The sequence below is a fragment of the Rhincodon typus genome, chromosome 6, assembly GCF_021869965.1.
Source record: "Rhincodon typus isolate 14 chromosome 6, sRhiTyp1.1, whole genome shotgun sequence".
In the NCBI taxonomy this organism is placed as follows: Eukaryota; Metazoa; Chordata; class Chondrichthyes; order Orectolobiformes; family Rhincodontidae; genus Rhincodon; species Rhincodon typus.
In genome coordinates this window covers 95,124,963-95,141,760 of record NC_063337.1, presented here as the reverse complement: position 1 = coordinate 95,141,760, position 16,798 = coordinate 95,124,963, and the positions used below count along the sequence as shown (strand labels likewise).

The 16,798-nt window shown below is 43.1% G+C and overlaps 1 protein-coding gene across 3 annotated transcripts; it reads left to right on the top strand.

Annotated features, from left to right (window-relative positions):
* Positions 1-221: 221 nt before the first annotated feature.
* On the top strand, positions 222-16,583 carry rab20 (RAB20, member RAS oncogene family). 3 transcript variants are annotated; one of them, XM_020513348.2, is made up of 2 exons: positions 222-493; positions 15,427-16,583. In XM_020513348.2, the coding sequence occupies exons 1-2, from the start codon at positions 322-324 to the stop codon at positions 15,918-15,920; spliced, it is 666 nt and encodes a 221-aa protein (XP_020368937.1). In that variant the 5' UTR covers positions 222-321; the 3' UTR covers positions 15,921-16,583. The 3 variants fall into 3 exon arrangements, with proteins under 3 accessions (XP_020368937.1, XP_048454081.1, XP_048454082.1); XM_048598124.1 differs by having other exon boundaries at positions 15,397-16,583; XM_048598125.1 differs by having other exon boundaries at positions 385-493; positions 15,336-16,583.
* The last annotated feature ends 215 nt before the right edge of the window (positions 16,584-16,798 follow it).

Below are 16,798 nucleotides of genomic sequence, written 5' to 3'. Positions count from 1 at the left end.
GAGTTTGGGGGGGTGTGGGTATTGGGGGGTGGGGGCTGGGTTTAGGGCGGTGTGGGTGCTGGAGTGGGTTTGGGGGGGTGTGGGTATTGGGGGTGGGTTTGGGTGCGTTTGGGGGGTGGGTATTGGGGGTGGGTTTGGGTGGGGTGTGGGTGTTGGGGGTGTGTTTACGGGTGGGGTGTCCCGGGAGCGGCCGCTGGGGGCGGGGCTCCGGGCAGGGAGTCTCCGCCTGTTTCCGTTTGGATCACAAGGAAAGTTTTAGGAAGACAGTGCGCAGGGCGGTGGGAACAGTAAGATCCCAGTGTGAGACCGGACCCAGCCAGGATGATGAAGCCCGATGTGAAGGTTGTGATTCTGGGTGATATGAATGTTGGTAAAACCTCTCTCCTACATCAGTACACCGAGCGCCGCTTCCAGGAAACGTTCAGCACGATCGGCGGAGCTTTCTTCCTGAAACAGTGGGGGCGGCACAGTGTGTCCATCTGGGACACGGCAGGTCAGTGAGTCCCAAAGTATACCCCTATCCCCACCTCCTCTTCCCCCATTGCCCCATGACCACCACCTCCTCTCCCTCCCCCACCCATTGCCCCATTACCACCCTCCCAACTCCTCCTGAAACACTGGGGGTGGCACAGTGTGTTTATCTGGGACACGGCAGCTTAGTCAGTCCCCAGACTGTTTCTCCCCACCCAGGGCAAAAGCAACATTCCAACCTTTACCCTCACCGGGGGAAATCCAGCTCTGTCTGGGTACTGGGAGCGACTAGAACAGGAGCTGGGGCCGGTCTCTGAGTTCACTGCGGAGTTAGGAGTTTTTAAGGACTCACTTGCTTAGTTGACCAGGAGTGATCTGACGGGATGATCAGTTTTTTTAATCTATCTATGTTTCTCATGAGTTTGGCATCACTTTGGGTTGCAGTTCTCCGATTATACTTGTCGTACCGCTGTTGTTTGACAGCTGCTTCTGTTAAACATTGAGATGTGCCGGGCGGGTTGCATTCTTAGTCTCTGCTGAATCAGCAGGCTGTACTTTTGACCCCCCCGCCCCCATTCCACTGGACTCAACTCTGGAGTTTGAGTCTCATCCACGCTGTTCCACCCTGAGAGGGTACAGGAGTGCTACACTATCGGGGCTGTGCTGAGGGTGAGACGTTAACCCAAGGCCCTGAGGAGATGCAATTAATAGGGCGTTTTAAAAGTTCATTCATGGGCCTTCGATCTCACTGGCTAGGCTAGCATTTATTGTCTATTCCTAACTGTCCTACATAAGGTGATGTTGAGTCAGCCTCCGTCAAATCTGTGGGGTACAGGTTCTTGGGGAGGGTGTTCCACGATGTTGTTGCAGCCACAGTAAGAGGAATGCAGATATAGTTCCAACGCAGGGTGGTGAGTGGCCTGAAAGGGATATTGAAGCTAAGGATCCCATGCATCAATCGTGCTTGTCCTTGGTAGTAGAGGTCACATGTTTGGGAGGTGCTGTTTAAGGAGCTTTGGTGAATTTCTGCAGTGCATCTTGTAGGTGGTGCGTGCTACTGTCATCATAGGTGTATGGGGTGTATGTTGACAGTGGGTGGAGGGTTGGCAGTGAAGTGGGCTGCTTAGTTCTTGATGATGCTGAGATTCTTTTGAGTGTTGGAGCTGTGCATATCTAGGCATGGTGTGGAGGTGCCAGTGTTGGAATGGGGTGGACAAAGTCAGAAGTCACAACACCAGTTTATAGTCCAACAGGAACACTGAAAGCTTGTGATCTCAAATAAACCAGTTGGACTATAAGCTGGTATTGTGTGACTTCTGACCATATCCAGGCAAGTGGAGAATATATCATCACAATGCTGACTTCTGTCTTGTAGATGGTGGACAAGTATTGAGGAGACAGGAGGCGAGTTACCACCGAATTCCTAGCTTCTGACCTGCTCTTATAGCTACAGTATTTATATGGCTGCAGTTCAGTTTCTGGTCAACTGTTAACATGTAGCTCCCATCCATGCTTTCATAGTGGGGGAATCAGCAAGGTTAATACCAAGGGGAAATTGGGAGATGGTCATCACCTGGCACTTGTGTGGTATGAGCGCTACTTGCCACTCATCAGTATAAGTCTGGTTGTTGTCCAGGTCTTGTGCATGTGAAAATGGGCTGCTTCAGTATCTGAGGGTTCGTGAATGCTGCTGAAATTCTTCAATTATTAGCGAACATGCCCACTCTGACCTTATGATGAAGAAAAAGTCATTAAAGCAGCTGAAGATGGTTAGACCTAGGACCCACTACCCTGAGAAACTCTTACAATGTCTTGACTGAAATGACTGACTTCTAAAAACCACAACGAGCTTCCTTTGTACTGGGTCTGACTCCGACCAGTGGCGAGTGATGCAGGGTTCTTATTGACTATTTATGCTGGAGCTTCTTGATGCCACACTCCGTCTTGATGTCATGGGCACTTGCTCTCGGCTCCTTTCTTCAGTTCTGTTGACCAAGTTTAGACCAGGACTGTAATGAGGAGCTGAGTGGCCCCTGGCAGAAACTGAACATCAGTGAGTAAGTTTTTGCTAAGCAAGTGTTGCTCATTGTACTGTCAACAATGCATTCTATTACTTTGATCAAGAGTAGACTAATAGGGCAATAATTGTCCCCAAGTTGGAATAGTCCTGCTTATTTTTGACAACTATGTCTGGGTAGTTTTCCATATTGTCAGGTAGATACCAGTGTTGTAGATGTAGAGGAACAGCTTGGCCAGGGGAGCGGCAAGTTCTGGAGCACAAGTCTTCGGTACTATTGCTTCAATTTTTGGGGGGCCATAACCTTTTGCAGGATCCAATATCTTCAGCTGTTTCTTGATATATTGAATTAATCTGATTACAGATGACAGTCTTCAGCAATGCTGGGAATTATAGGAGGTGACTAAGAAAGATTATCCACTTGATACTTTTGGCTGAAGGTGGTTGGAAATGTTTCCGCCTTGCCTTTTGCACTGATGTTCTGGGTTCCTGTGTAATTGTTGCTGGGGGACATTTGTGGAGAGAACCTCAGCTTTTCTTTCGAGTGGTGTTCAACATAGAGGAGAACTGATAACTAATCAGTTGTGTTGGGTGGAATGTGGGTGGCAGCTGGATGGTCATCAGCAGAAGGTTTTCTTGTCCATTGATTGCTGTTTCTCTTAATTTGAGGTGATGGATAATTAAATGCGATTTAATTGACCAGCATCATTCAGAACTGGGTTTTGGCAGCAATGCTTAAATCTGATCCATTGGTTGTGGGTTGGCTTAGGGCTATGCGTTGCATGCTGCACCTCCTGTTTGGCATGCAAGTAGTGTTGTGTTATAACTTTACCAGGTCAACGGCTAACTTTTTGGTTTGCCTGATGCTTCTCCTGGCATCCACTCTTCATCTCCTACAGCTACATCTTTGGGAAGTACCCTCATAAACCTTGATTCCCTTAGTCTCCAAAAAAGACTGATCAGTCTCTGACCTTAACAACACTCTGCATCTTTAAATAAGATCCTGGAGAATGAAACCTGCTAACGGGTACACTTGATTTGTGACACCTTGGCAAAAGCTGGAGGCATGAGCAACAATAGTTTACGCGGTGTCTTTAACACAAAACCTGTCACGTTGCTTCATAGGAGCATTGTGAAACATAATATAGCACTCTGACAAAATATTAGGTCTGATAATGGAATAGTTTAGGTTAGATGGGCTTCAGATTGGTTTGACAGGTCGGCACAACACCGAGGGCGGAAGGGCCTGTACTGCACTGTAATGTTCTATGTTCTGATGTTCAAAAGCTTGGTTAAAGAGGTAGAATTTCAGGAATGCCTCAAAGGCAGAGAGGTTTAGGGAGAATTTTTAAATGAAGGTGTTGCCAGTGTACATCAGTGCCCATCTTTATTGGCTCCAGTGTCTTCTGTTTAGTGGAGTACTGTATACTACACAATGCCTTCACTCTAAAGGATTTTAATTCGGTTACCAGAAATTAGTCACTTATTTGCTCCCTCTCTAACCTCTTCCAGCTGCACAATCTACTGTGAATATTTGTGTGAGCCAGCTCCATAAGCTGAATGTAGGTAATTTGTGCCATTCCCTGCTCTTTACCCATACTTTCAAAAACGTTTGCTTCTTGATTTGATTTATTATCATGTGTACCTGAGTACAGTGAAAAGCTTTGTTTACAAGCAGCACAGGCAGATCATAGTAAGCAAGATTGGAAAAGGAGTTTTTTAAGTCAGAAATTTTTAATGTAATTCCATGCTTCTTGTCCATTTCAAATTCTATTCCTTGCTTTCAAATCCCTTGCTATGCTTGCCCTCCCTGTTTTTATCCGCTGCAACCCAAAACCCTTTGAGATATGTGATCTTCCAATTCCAACCTCTAGATTATTCCTAATTGTAATAACTCTGCCATTGGTGGCTGTGCCACCAGCCCTAATATCTCTTTGTTACTTGGTGAGAAATTTTGTTTCATCGCTCTGATGAAATAACTTGCAGTCTTTTCATACGCTAAAGGAATTATGCAAATATAAATTGTTCACAAAACGACCTGTTATCAGCCTGCGGAATTCTAGACCCAACAGTCAACTCTAATTCTAAATTAAAGGCATGATCCTTGTGACAGCCTCCATTTCTCAGAAATTATTAAGAGCCTGACCTAGAAATATAGAAGTAGGAACAGGCTATTCGGCCCTTCAGTTCTGCTCTGCCATTCATTTTGATCATATCTGATAGTCCAACTCAATAACCTGTTCTGGCTTTTCTCTCACATTCTTTGACTCCGTTTAGCTCCAAGTGCTATATCCAACTCCTCCTTGAAATCATACAATGTTTTGCCTTGACTGCATTCTTTGGTAGCAAATTCCACTGGCTCACCACTTTGGCCAAAGAAAGATCTCCTCCTGTCAGTTCTAAATGGTTTTCCCTGTTTCCTTAAACTGTGACTCCTGGTTAAGAACACCTGCATCACTGGGGACATCCTTCCTGCACCTATCCTGTCTGTCCTGTTAGAATTTTATAGGCTTCTATGAGATCGAACTCCCCCCTTCATTCTTCTAAACTCCAGTGAATATAATCCTAATTGATTCAACCTCTCCTTGTCCGTCAGTCCTGCTGTTCCCAGGAATTTAAAACGCAATCTGTTATTTGCCTTTTCCAATAGGTGCCATGTCCATTTTGCTGAACTGACTCAGCAGATCATTAGCTAATATAGAAGCAGGCCATTCAGCCCATCAAATTCGTACCAGTGTTTATGCTCTGTTTAAGCTGTTTCTCATTCTAGTTCATCTTTATTTTTCACAATATTCATCTGCTCCTTTCTCTCTTCATACTTTCCTTTGAAAGCACCTAATTTTCCCTACCTGTAGTTCCACGTTCTCACCACTCCTTTGGGTAAAGACACTTCTGAATTCTTTGGATTTCTGTGGAATTCTAAGTAATCTTATCTCTATCCTATAAAACTCCTTCATAATCTTAAGCCTATAAACAGATCATTGCTCAAACTCTACTTACCTGGAGAGAAGTCCCAAACTGTTGAATCATAGAAACCCTATGCTGTGGAAGCAGGCCATTCAGCCCATCGAGTCCATTTCAATCCTCCGAAGAGCAGCCCACCCAGACACACCCTTTACCCTATCCCTGCATTCTCCATGGCTAATCTACCTTTCCTGCACATCACTGGATACTGTGGGCAATTTAGTCTGGCCAATCCACCTAACCTACACATCTTTGGACTGTGGGAGGAAACGTGAGTACCCAACAGAAACTCACGCAGATACAGAGAGAATGTGCAGACTCCACGCATGATCACCCGAGGGTGGAATCGAATCTGGGTCCCTGGTGCTGTGAGCCAGCCGTGCTAATGACTGAGCCATCATGCTGCCGCTAATCTTACTTTGTAGTTAGCGGTTCTCAGTTCTGATATCACCATTGTTCCCCAGTTTAGTATGGATCACTCCACTGCCAGATACTGACACCATGCCTTCAACAGCCTTGTTGAACCCTTGTTATCAAGTCAGGGTCAGGGTTGGGCAGAGCTGCAATTACTGAAGTAGCTGTTCAAGAATCTTTATTATTGGATCCAATCCTGGCAGTGAAACCTGACTTACTGCAAGAAATAGAGTTGGTGTTGCAAACAAATTCTGCGTATCTTATGAACCAGACCAAACCCCCTCAAAATATATTAAGAAGCTAGCCTAGACCCTCTCTTTTTCTTATTTTAAAAGCAAGTGCCAGTTGTTAATGTTCCAGATACAATTTGATTGGCCAAACTACTATCTTGAAGCAAAACACACTTTATTCATGCACTATAGTTAAATTACAACAAAAGAGAGAATTTGATTAGCTTAACTCTGTTGGAAGACTTAACAGAATAATAGATTATTTAACTACTAAACAGTAACTGTTCCGATATAGTAACATCCCTTGGAGTTCAGGTGCACGGTTCTCTGAAAGTGGAGTCACAGGTAGACAGGCAGTGTAGAAGGCTTTTGGCACACTGGCCTTCATCAGTCAGGGTATCAAGTATAGAAGTTAGAAAGTTATGAAGCAGTTGTACATGATGTTGATTAGGCAGCACTTGGAGTATTGCGTTCAGTTTTGGTCACCTTACTATAGGAAGAATGTTATTAATCTGGAACGAGTGCAGAAGAAATTTACAAGGATTTTGCCAGGATTCGAGGAAACTGAGTTATAGGGAGAGGTTGGACAAGCTAGGACACTTTTTTTTTCTTTAGAGTGTAGGAGACTGAGGCAGGGTGGTCTTGTAGAAGTGTATAAGATCATGAGAGGCATGGATAGGGTGAATGCACTCAGTCTTTTTCCCAGGGTTGGGGAGTCGAGAACTAGAGGGCATCAGTTTAAGGTAAGAGGGGAAAGAATACATGGGAACCTGAGGGGCAACTTTTACACAGGGTGGTATGTATATGGAATGAGCTGCCAACTGAAGTGGGTGATGCAGGTACATTAACAACATTTAAAAGGCATTTGGACAAATACATGGATAGGAAAGGTTTGGAAGGATATGGGCCAATTGCAGGGAAATGGGGTTAGCGTGGTTGGACATTTCAGTCGGAATGGACCAGTTTGGGCCAAAGGGCCTGTGTCTGTGCTGTAGGACTCTATGACTCTATGAAACATACCCTTGCTAAAGGAAAATCCAGTAAAACAGATTGTCTCACATGCAATTCAAGTAGCAGGAAGAGACCCCCAGCTTTTAGCTGTAACAGAGAGAGGAATAAAAACTGAACACAATACTCCACATCCAGTTTCAAGACCCCAGCAACTGCAGAAAGTTAAAACTAAAGAGAAATCCTGGCTCTGTGTGGGAGCTTGACACCACCCATTTAGGCTGCTTTTATTCAAACTTTTCAGAAAAAGAACCCAAGGTGTCACAAGCTGTTTATTAATTCTGCGCAGACTGCTCAGCACCTCTGTCTCAACCTTTCTCTTTCTTAAAAAAAAAAAGGACAAAAGTCATTAGTATTGTAATGTGTACACAAGTAAAGTGCTGATTTATTTAGTTCTGGATAAGCACGTGTCTTTGAAGTGAATTGTGATCCAGATTATGTAAAGCCAATGAGTTAGATTGGCTGAATACAGACTGAGTGTGCTTAGTTTATCTGGTTTTGTTTTATCTATATCTACCTGTGCCAGCTGCAGTGCAGTGTTTAGCTCAATAAGCTGTGAGTTTGAGCCCTCCCCTCCCCAGCCTTGAATATAGAAAAAGGAGGAGCCCATTCAGCCCTTTGAGACTGTTGCAACCACATTCTATTAAATTATGGAGGATTTGAATCCCAATTCCATTTACCGTTTATCTCTTAATATGTTTATTCAACAAAATTTGACAGCAGCTTTGAAAGCTCTGCTTTTTGTCCCCATCGGGGGTTTGGAACTTCCGTTCCTCTTGGTGTGAAGATCTTGCTGAAATTATCCTTGATAACCTGGCTCTAATGTTAAGGAAATCTCATCTGTTTGTGGATTCCGGTAGAGAAATACTTGCTTTCCATTAACTTTATCAACACACAATCCAGGCTAACTCTCCGGAATAGTTGTGTGCAAATTGCTGTATTTGGTTATATACTTTGAGGAGTTTCAAGGCAATATGGAAATGCAAGTTTTTCCCTTTTTTCACAAAGATATTCTGCTCTTGTTAAGGAATCACTGATTTTGATAGATTACGTGTGACAAAATTGTACGGGGAGAGCTAAAGATTCACATTCCCAGTGAAGACCTGATCTCTTCAGTACTTCTCTAGTAGAAAGATATGTTAACAGCCTGAAGAAAAGAGGGGTGGGAGGAAGCAAAACACCAGCTTGAATCAATTGGGCTGAATGGCCTGTTTCTGTATTGTCAATACCAGTCAGAATAATTTCTTGCGTTTACAGTTGGATAAGTTGCAAGTAAATTCCTGTTGCATTGTTCTTTACCCCAGAATTCACTGTTGTTATAACAATGAGGATTATGTAGGATGAATTGAAGACTTTACCTGAGAAACATTACTAATAAGTTTCAGTTTCTTATCATTGAGAATTTATGATGCGCACCATCGTTCAACTACAACTTTACAACTTGCAATAATGCATATTTTGTGCAATCTCTCACCATTAGCTTGACGGTTGTGAAACACACATTAAGGTTTTATTTTGAGTTATGAATAGGATGTTGATTGTGCAATGTTTCTGGCGGTGTTGAGGCGGTGCATTTGCAACTATTTTTAATGCTGTCTTTGTTCAATTTAAGGGTCACAAGACTGTGATGGTCCGATCTTATGAAGTTTGTCAGGAATGTCTGAATACCTACAGAAGCTTCTGATCACTACATTCCATGTTGGTTGATCTGTGCAGTTTAATTAGTTGCCCAGATTGATATCATATCACTGTAATAGAAGATGAAAGCTAAATTTCTGAATAGTGCGAGCTTGGGAACTGAAGGCACAGAGATTTAGGGTCCAAGTCCTCAATAAAAACTGGGGACAGCTTTTTAAAAAAAAATGCAGTTTAAGGGAGGCACGGTGGCTCAGTGATTAGCACTGCTGCATCACAGCACCAGGGACCCAGGTTCGATTCCACCCTCAGCCGACGGTGCAAACTCCACACAGACATTCTCCTAGTTGCTGAAGTAAATAAGGGGTGGAAGTTACAGTTTAATAAATTTCTTGTATAATTAGGTCCTGGACCTTAGGAAAGATTATGAAGAGTAACTTTGGAGGGGGAGCAACATAAGTTAACCAAAATGATACTGGGGCTTCAGGGTTAAATGATAAGGGCCCAGACCTGGCTTGTTCCCTCGAGTTGAGAAGGTCTAAGGGTTGATTTAATTGAAGTGTTTGAGATGATTAAAGAACCTGAGATGTTATAAAGGAAGAATGTATTTCCTTCTGTGTTGGGAGCCCAAAACAAGGGGACAAAATCTTAAAATGAGAGCCAGAACATTGAGGGGTGATGTCAGGATCCCATTGTGATATCAGAATCAGATATTGGAAAGCTCATCTTTGACAAGGAGTAGAAGAAACCTTAATAGTTTTTAAGGGAAAACAGTTAAAGGCAAGTGGTCAATTAAAGCTGAGATTGATAGAATTTTGTTGCGTCGAGAGAGTCCAGGGTGGGTAAACAGTCAAGAAACTGATCATCATGATCTAACAATAGCAGAATGGCTCAAGAAGCTGAATGGCCTCCCTTGTTCCTGTTTCTTCTGGTTAAACAATACTCATCAGTTTAATATTCTGTATGATTTTAGTTTCCCAGTTCAAATTGATGCCTTGAACTTCGTATTTGCTGATGTTTGATTTGGTTCTCGAGTTCTGTTCCAGCACAATCTTCAGTTGAACTAAAGGTTGATCACATTGACATTTGAATTTGGGATTAGTTTTGATGTGTGATCTTTCCCTGTCTTAACTGCTAAGCCCTGTAACAGTTGGAGATTAATTGTGATTAATTTTAGAACCCACTGTTTTAGACATGGTCGATTAAAATTGGTGGACAAACAGGAGGCTGGAAGAGCACAGCAGGCCAGGCAGCATCTGAAGGAAAAGAGCAGTCACCGTTTTGGGTATTACCCTTCTTCAGCACTGAAGATACCTGAAATTCCCTAAATGTTGACTGCCCCTTTCCTCCAGATGCTGCCTGGCCTGCTGTATTCTCCCAGCCTCCTGTTTGTCTCCCTTGGATTCCAGCTTCTGCAGTTTATTTTTTGTCCCTGAAAGTTGGTGGAATGGGTTTGTTCCTGTCATTGGTTACAATGCTCCTAATGATGCTGGATGCACCCCACCCCCCCCAAATCCCATGAACTAATCCAAATTGATAGTCCCTGCAAGAAAGCATTCCACATCGCACAAACTGAGGTTGAGTGTGGCATCGAGGAGTGCTAAGGAAACTGCAGTTTGTAGGAAATGCAGGGAAAAGTCTCCACTCACTGGAGTCAAAATGAGCAAAAAGGGAAGATGGTTGTGGTTATTGGAGGCCAGTCATCTCAGTTACAGGATATTGCTGCAAGAGTTTCTCGCAGAAGTATCCTGGATCTTCAGTTGCTTCATCAATAAGGAATGGGTCTCACAGTTCACTGTGTGGGTGATGGTCAAACTTAGCCACAGTCACAAATTAAACTCAAGTCACATTGGTGGAACAAGAGACCACTTTCCCCAAGGGGTTGAGGTTTGTCCAGATTTTCCATGGAGGGTTGAAACCTGGGACTTCACCACACGAGCCTGCTATGGTTGGTGATGTTTGCAGTCAACCAGGAGGTGAGCCATTGAGAGACTGGATTGTCATAATTATTTTCTTCATTCGCTCATGAGATTTATTATCCATCCCTTGTTGCCCTTGAGAAGGTGGGGATGAGCTGCCTTCTTGAACCGCAGCAGTTCACTGAGTGTACACACATTCACAATGTCATTAGGAAGCGAGTTCCAGGATTTTGACCCAGCGACAGTGATAGAATGGTGATATATTTCCAAGTCAGGATGGTGGGTGGCTTCGAGGGAACTGACAGCTGGTGATGTTCCAAGCATTGCCTGCCCCATCCTTCTAGATGGAAGTGACTGTGGGTTTGGAAGATGTCGTTGAAGGAGCCTTGGTGAATTTCTGCACCACATTGATAGATAGTACACACTGCTGCTACTTTTCTTAGTGGTGGTGGGAGTGAATGTTGAAGTTTATACATAGGGTGATGGTGAAATAGGCTGCTTGATTCTTGATGTTAAAATTCTTTTGTGTTGCTGGAGCTACACATATCCAACAGGTGAAAAGTCTTCCATTATAGTCCTGACTTGTCCTTCCCCCACGTCAAAGGCACACTGTCTCATTAAACCTGGAAAAACAAAGTTGGGGGTGTGGGGGTTGTTGGGGAGGTTAGTCTGTCTCGACAAGGTGACACTTTCCATTCCTGTTTTCAGTTGGATTCCAAGACTTGGCATCAGTGAGCTAGCGTTTAGGTTATTTTGAGAATCTGTTTTTATTGACCGTCTGCAGAGTGGGTTTCTCTGAAGGTACCAGTCTAGTTCTGGGAAAGTAAGAACTGCAGATGCTGGAGTCAGAGAACACTGTGGAGCCGGAGGAACACAGCAGGCCAGGCAGCATCAGAGGAGCAGGAAAGTCGATGTTTTGGGTCGGGACCCTCCCTCAGAAAATAGTTCTGGGATAGTGACAATGAACAGTAGGAAGTGGTTAATCTGCACCACCTCCAACAATCCCACTTAAAAGACTTCTTTTGTTTAAAAAGAATCTCAATATTGGACTGTGTTGTTAGTATCTTCATCATGTGGCTTTCCACTGATGGAAATACTGTAAAAACCCCATGATTTATGTCTCAACGCAAAATTCAGAGGCAGCTGTCCCATGCTGAGACTTTACCTCCTGTTTCAGACGTACATCTGTGATTTCAGAGTTCCGTTTTGCCTAAAACAGTCAGACATTAACTCCAGGACTCACTGACCATTGGCTGTTGTCCCTCAAACTTTATTTAGAGTTCTTGTTCTTGTTTTCACATCTCTCTGTTGACTCATCCATTGCAACACCCAGGTCTCTGCCTCCCCTAGCCCTGGGCCTCTGGAGTGTCTTTGATTTGAATCACCCAACCATTAGTGGCTTTGCCTTCAGTTTCCTTGGCTCTAAACTCTTGAAAGTTAACCCACCTCTCCTCCTTTAAATGCTCCTTTGAACTTACCTCTGGAACCAAACTTGCTGTCACCTGGCTTAATTCCTCTCCATACTGGATGTTTGAAAATCATTCCTGTGATGTACCTCAAGATAAGTTATTCTGTGGAAATATGTCAACAATGCTCCAGTGAATGCAGAGCCTAATCTGCAAACGCTGATTCCCATCTTGGAAGGGACTTATGCTGCCTATATTTCACGAATCCACCTTCTGTACAATCTTTCGGCTCAATCCCTTTCATACTCTGTAGCTTACATTCTGCTTTTCCCAGCAATGGTTTGGAAGTCCGTGGAAAGCACTTACAATACTTTAGCTTTTTTTAAGGCATTTTCAGCTTTGAAATATTCTTGGCGTGTTTACTTTAAAAGAACATGTTTTATTTCATGTTTTCTGAAATGTTTTTGTTGTTGGATCTTTTGACCTTTCATCTGGTTGAAATTAACGAGAGTAATGTTTGCATTGAAACTGATCTTTAAGGTCATTGCAGCTCTCCATCTTTAACTTACCTCCTGAAAAATATTGGATTAGTGCCCAGGTTCTGGGGGGAAAAAAGCAGAAGGGCCTGGGGTGTTTGAAGGTGGGTAGGGGTTGGATGCCATGATATTTCTTCCAGCTTAGAGAAGTTGCAGATGCTACTGGGAAGTTTTGTAAGAGCTAACAGTTCAAAAGGCGCTCTGATTTTCTGCGAAGTCGTACAAAGGAGAGATTGACTGACTGGCTTCTAGAGAGCTAAAGATAGATTCAAGAGTCTAAATTTTTGCGAAACGGGAAAACAACATTTTGCTGAGCACATACGTTTAGAAACTTTTATTTTAGAATCCAGCATTGACACTTTATTTAACACATTTTGGGAATAATCTTCATGTCAGCTTGGAAACATTTCTAGACAAAAGGTTCAGGTTTTCAGTACCAAGGAAAGGGTCTTTATGGTATAGAAGGTGACTGGGGACAGAGAATAGATACCCATTAGGTACAGGTCCACTCAGGAAAGACTGTCCAACAGATGGATAGAGGTCAAAAAATACTATCTATGGTAAGAAAACAAAACTTGGAGAGAAAGGCATAGTGGAGAAATCAGTACACACAGGTCATAATCCAGATGTATGGACATCATCCCAAACTATCTTTAAAACTCAAGCAAGTTTGCCAAGTTTTTGAATACATTGAAACTTCCACATCCTGATAAGGAAATGAGATTTGGCACTGACATCCTTTTTTTTTCATAACTCGTTCCAATGCTTTCTTGTATTTCTTGTGTAAATGTCAACAGCCAAACATTTCAACATCAGCATTTTGCAAAATATTTGCCCTTTTTTTAAAGAGATTAAAAGTCCGTTGGGTGAAGCAATGAATTGTTTTTAAGTAATGAGTGCGGAAAAAGAAATGAGTATCATTCAATCACTGAGCATACGATCAATTGAAACCATATACTGGAAATGGTCTGTCTCTCCCTGAGCATGTTCTTATAATTCATGTTTTGTAGCATTTTTTTCTCATTTTTTAAAAAAGATTATTGCAATGCATATCTAGTTTCACTTCCAGTTGAATATGAGTAGGAAGCCAAGGACCCTGCAGCGAATTCCACCATGCAGTGAATTTAAGATTGATCTGTATGTTCGTTGTATTAAGTCACCTGGATCCTTGGACTAAAAATAATCAATTTAACAATATCAGTTTTGAAATTGATAAATGCTCTCCATCTCCCAGCGCGAACTTCAGCATTTTCTTTAGGCAATTTTCAGATTTCTATCTCCCTTTGTGAATAAGTACTTTCTAACTACAAACCTGAAGTGCCTGGCTCTGATTTTAAATTTCTAGACTCTCGTTCTCGATTTGCCCTCCCATTCAAAAAAAGGAAATAGTTACTCTTCACTGAGTCTATTGAATCATTTAATTCTCTTCAGCACCTCGATTAGTCTTTAATCTCATATACACAAGGCAAGACAAGTTTTACTTCTGTGTGGCACAATGGATCTTGTTTGTTTCACAGTTTGAAAATGTAAAAGCCCAGACTTGGCAGCTACTGAAAGTGTTGCCTGGAAGTTGTTTTGAGAATTTCCAGTAAGTGGTGCCTGTTTTAAAAACTGGCCAGAATAAGGGGTCATTGGCAGGGGTGGGAGGGATTGGACGGAGGTGGGGGTATCATGTGTGGCTGCAGAGACAGCTCTTCCCAATCTGAGCAGGAAGGTAGCCTAGGTTTTCACACAGGCAGACACACATAGATGCACATGCACACACCCCAATGCCAAGGGTCAGGCTATAGGCAGTGGAATAATGGCGTTGGCTCATACACAGCTTGTAGTGAGCGCTGTATCTGCTACTTACCTCCTGTTGGCTTGGACCTGGATGGTAGAGAAGGAAAAGCTTGCATTGCTTTTGCACATTTCACAACCTCGGGATATCCCAAAGCCCTATACCACCAATTACGGGGTCATTTGAAGTGTTTTCCCTTTTGCAATATAGGAAACATGACAGCTTGCCTGTACACAGCAAGGTTCCATAAACTGCAATGCAACAATTCAGATTATTTGATGTTGGTTGTGGGATAAATGTTCATGATCTTTTCCTCAAAATAGTATCCACAGGATCTTTTATCCACCAGGCAGGTTCTGGGTTTAATATTTCAGCCAATAGATTAGTTGAATTCTCTACCAGCCCAGCTGATATGGCAGGATTCTGAGTGTGGAATGAGCCAGCTCTTAGAGTCATAAAGATGTACAGCATGGAAACAGACCCTTTGGTCTAACTTGTCCATGCCGACCAGATATGCTGGATTAATCTAGTTTCATTTGCCTGCCTTTGGCCCAGATCCCCCTCAATCCTTCCTATTCATGCCACAAGATGCCTTTTAAATGTTGTAATTGTACCGACCTCTGCCACGTCTGGGCAACCCATTCCATACATGCGTTACTCTCTGCATGTAAAAGTTGCCCCTTAGGTCTCTCTTGCATCTTTCCCCTCTCACCTTAAATCTATGCCCTCTAGTTTTGGACTCCCCTACCCTGGGGAAAACACCTTGGTTATTCACCCGAGCCGTGTCCCTCATGATTTTATAAATCTCTATAATGTCACCCCTCAGCCTCTGACACCCCAGGGAAAATAGCTCCAGCCTATTCAGCTCCTCCCTATAGCTCAAACCCTCCTCTCCAGCAACATCCTTGTAAATCTTTTCTGAACCGTCTCACGTTTAACAACATCTTTCCTATAGCAGGGAGACCAGAACGGGATGCGGTATTCTGAAAGTGGCCTAACCATGTGCTGTCTTACAGCTCTTTTGATGCTTTGCCATATTTTGTCAGGACGGGAGCAGTTTCATGGATTGGGCTCAATGTATTGTCGAGGAGCAGCTGCTGTGATCCTCACTTACGATGTGACGAACCGTCAGAGTCTGCGGGAGCTGGAGGAGCGGTTTCTCAGCCTGACCGACACTGCTCAGCCCGACTGCATCTTCGCTGTGGTGGGCAATAAATCTGACCTGACTGATGAAACCCAGGGACCAGTTCCAGCATTTCCTGCTCCCAGAGCCAACAAACAGGTCTTCAAAGAGGATGCAATTAATCTCTATAAGCAACTCCTTAAATACAAGATGCTAGATGAAAAGGATTTCCCACTGGCAGAGAAAATGTGTTTTGAAACCAGTGCTAAGACGGGCTACAATGTCGACCTGCTCTTCGAGACCATTTTTGATCTGGTAATAGCTGGCATTGCGAAGAAGCCGGTGAAATGCTCTGACACTGTGGACCTGAAACAAAGTATGAATTCTAAACCCAGGAAATCGCCCTGCTGTACTTGAGGGAAATGGGTTGAATGTTCCGTTTCTCCTGCACCTTCCCTTGGAGGGGAAATCCCACTTCAAAATGCAGCGTAAATTCTGAAGGAGTTGAACTGTGTTCCACGTGCCGTGTGCGCGGAGTGAGATCCAAAACGTCCAGATGCACATTTTTGCCATTGTTCCTGTTCCAGAGCAAGTTTAATGCTGTGCCACCATATGCTAGAATAAACAGAAAGCAGAATGCCACCCTCCGAGGGGTAATAAGTGCTTGACATTGCCTACTGTCTGTCCAGAGCATTGTCACCCGCTCAAAGTGGGAGCTGTTATAACAATCTATCATTGACTTGTGTGGTCGGGATTAAATAGCTAATGAGCAGTGTTAGAGGTTAATTCGCCAGGTAACTCTGAGTAGATTGCTTAGAACTGGTTTGGACAGTCTTTAGTATTGCTGAGGGGAGCAGTAGAGATTGGATTGTCTCACTCTGTTGTCAAACCGCAAGGCAATTGCTCAGCTGGTTATAGACAATTGGATAGATTTTCCTGCTGCACATTAATGATCTTAAATCAGAGACCAAGCTGTGATGTGATTAATGTGACCTTTCCTGACAGATTATAATCAACAATTTTTCTTACAATTTTTAAGAATATTGTGTATGTGAAAATTAAATTAACTTTCGAACTGTTGATTTGCCTGTCTGTAGTAATCGTCTGGGGTTCGATAGCCAGTTCTCCTGTGTTAAGTTTTACACGTTTCATTTTGACAGTAATTTATGCACATTCCCTAACTATACATAAAGCTCCATTTAAATAATTGTTCAAATTTACAGTTTTACACTCCCACTATTTGTATCTGCCCTGTCATTGAGTCACAAAGGTCTCTACTGCTCAAGGAGGCAATT

Excerpts from the sequence above, each read along its gene's own strand:
- rab20 (XM_048598124.1), top strand. The coding sequence starts at position 322 with ATGATGAAGCCCGATGTGAAGGTTGTGATTCTGGGTGATATGAATGTT. Across the intron at positions 494-15,396 it reads GTCCATCTGGGACACGGCAG|CTCTTTTGATGCTTTGCCAT; the intron begins GTCAGTGAGTCC and ends GCTGTCTTACAG.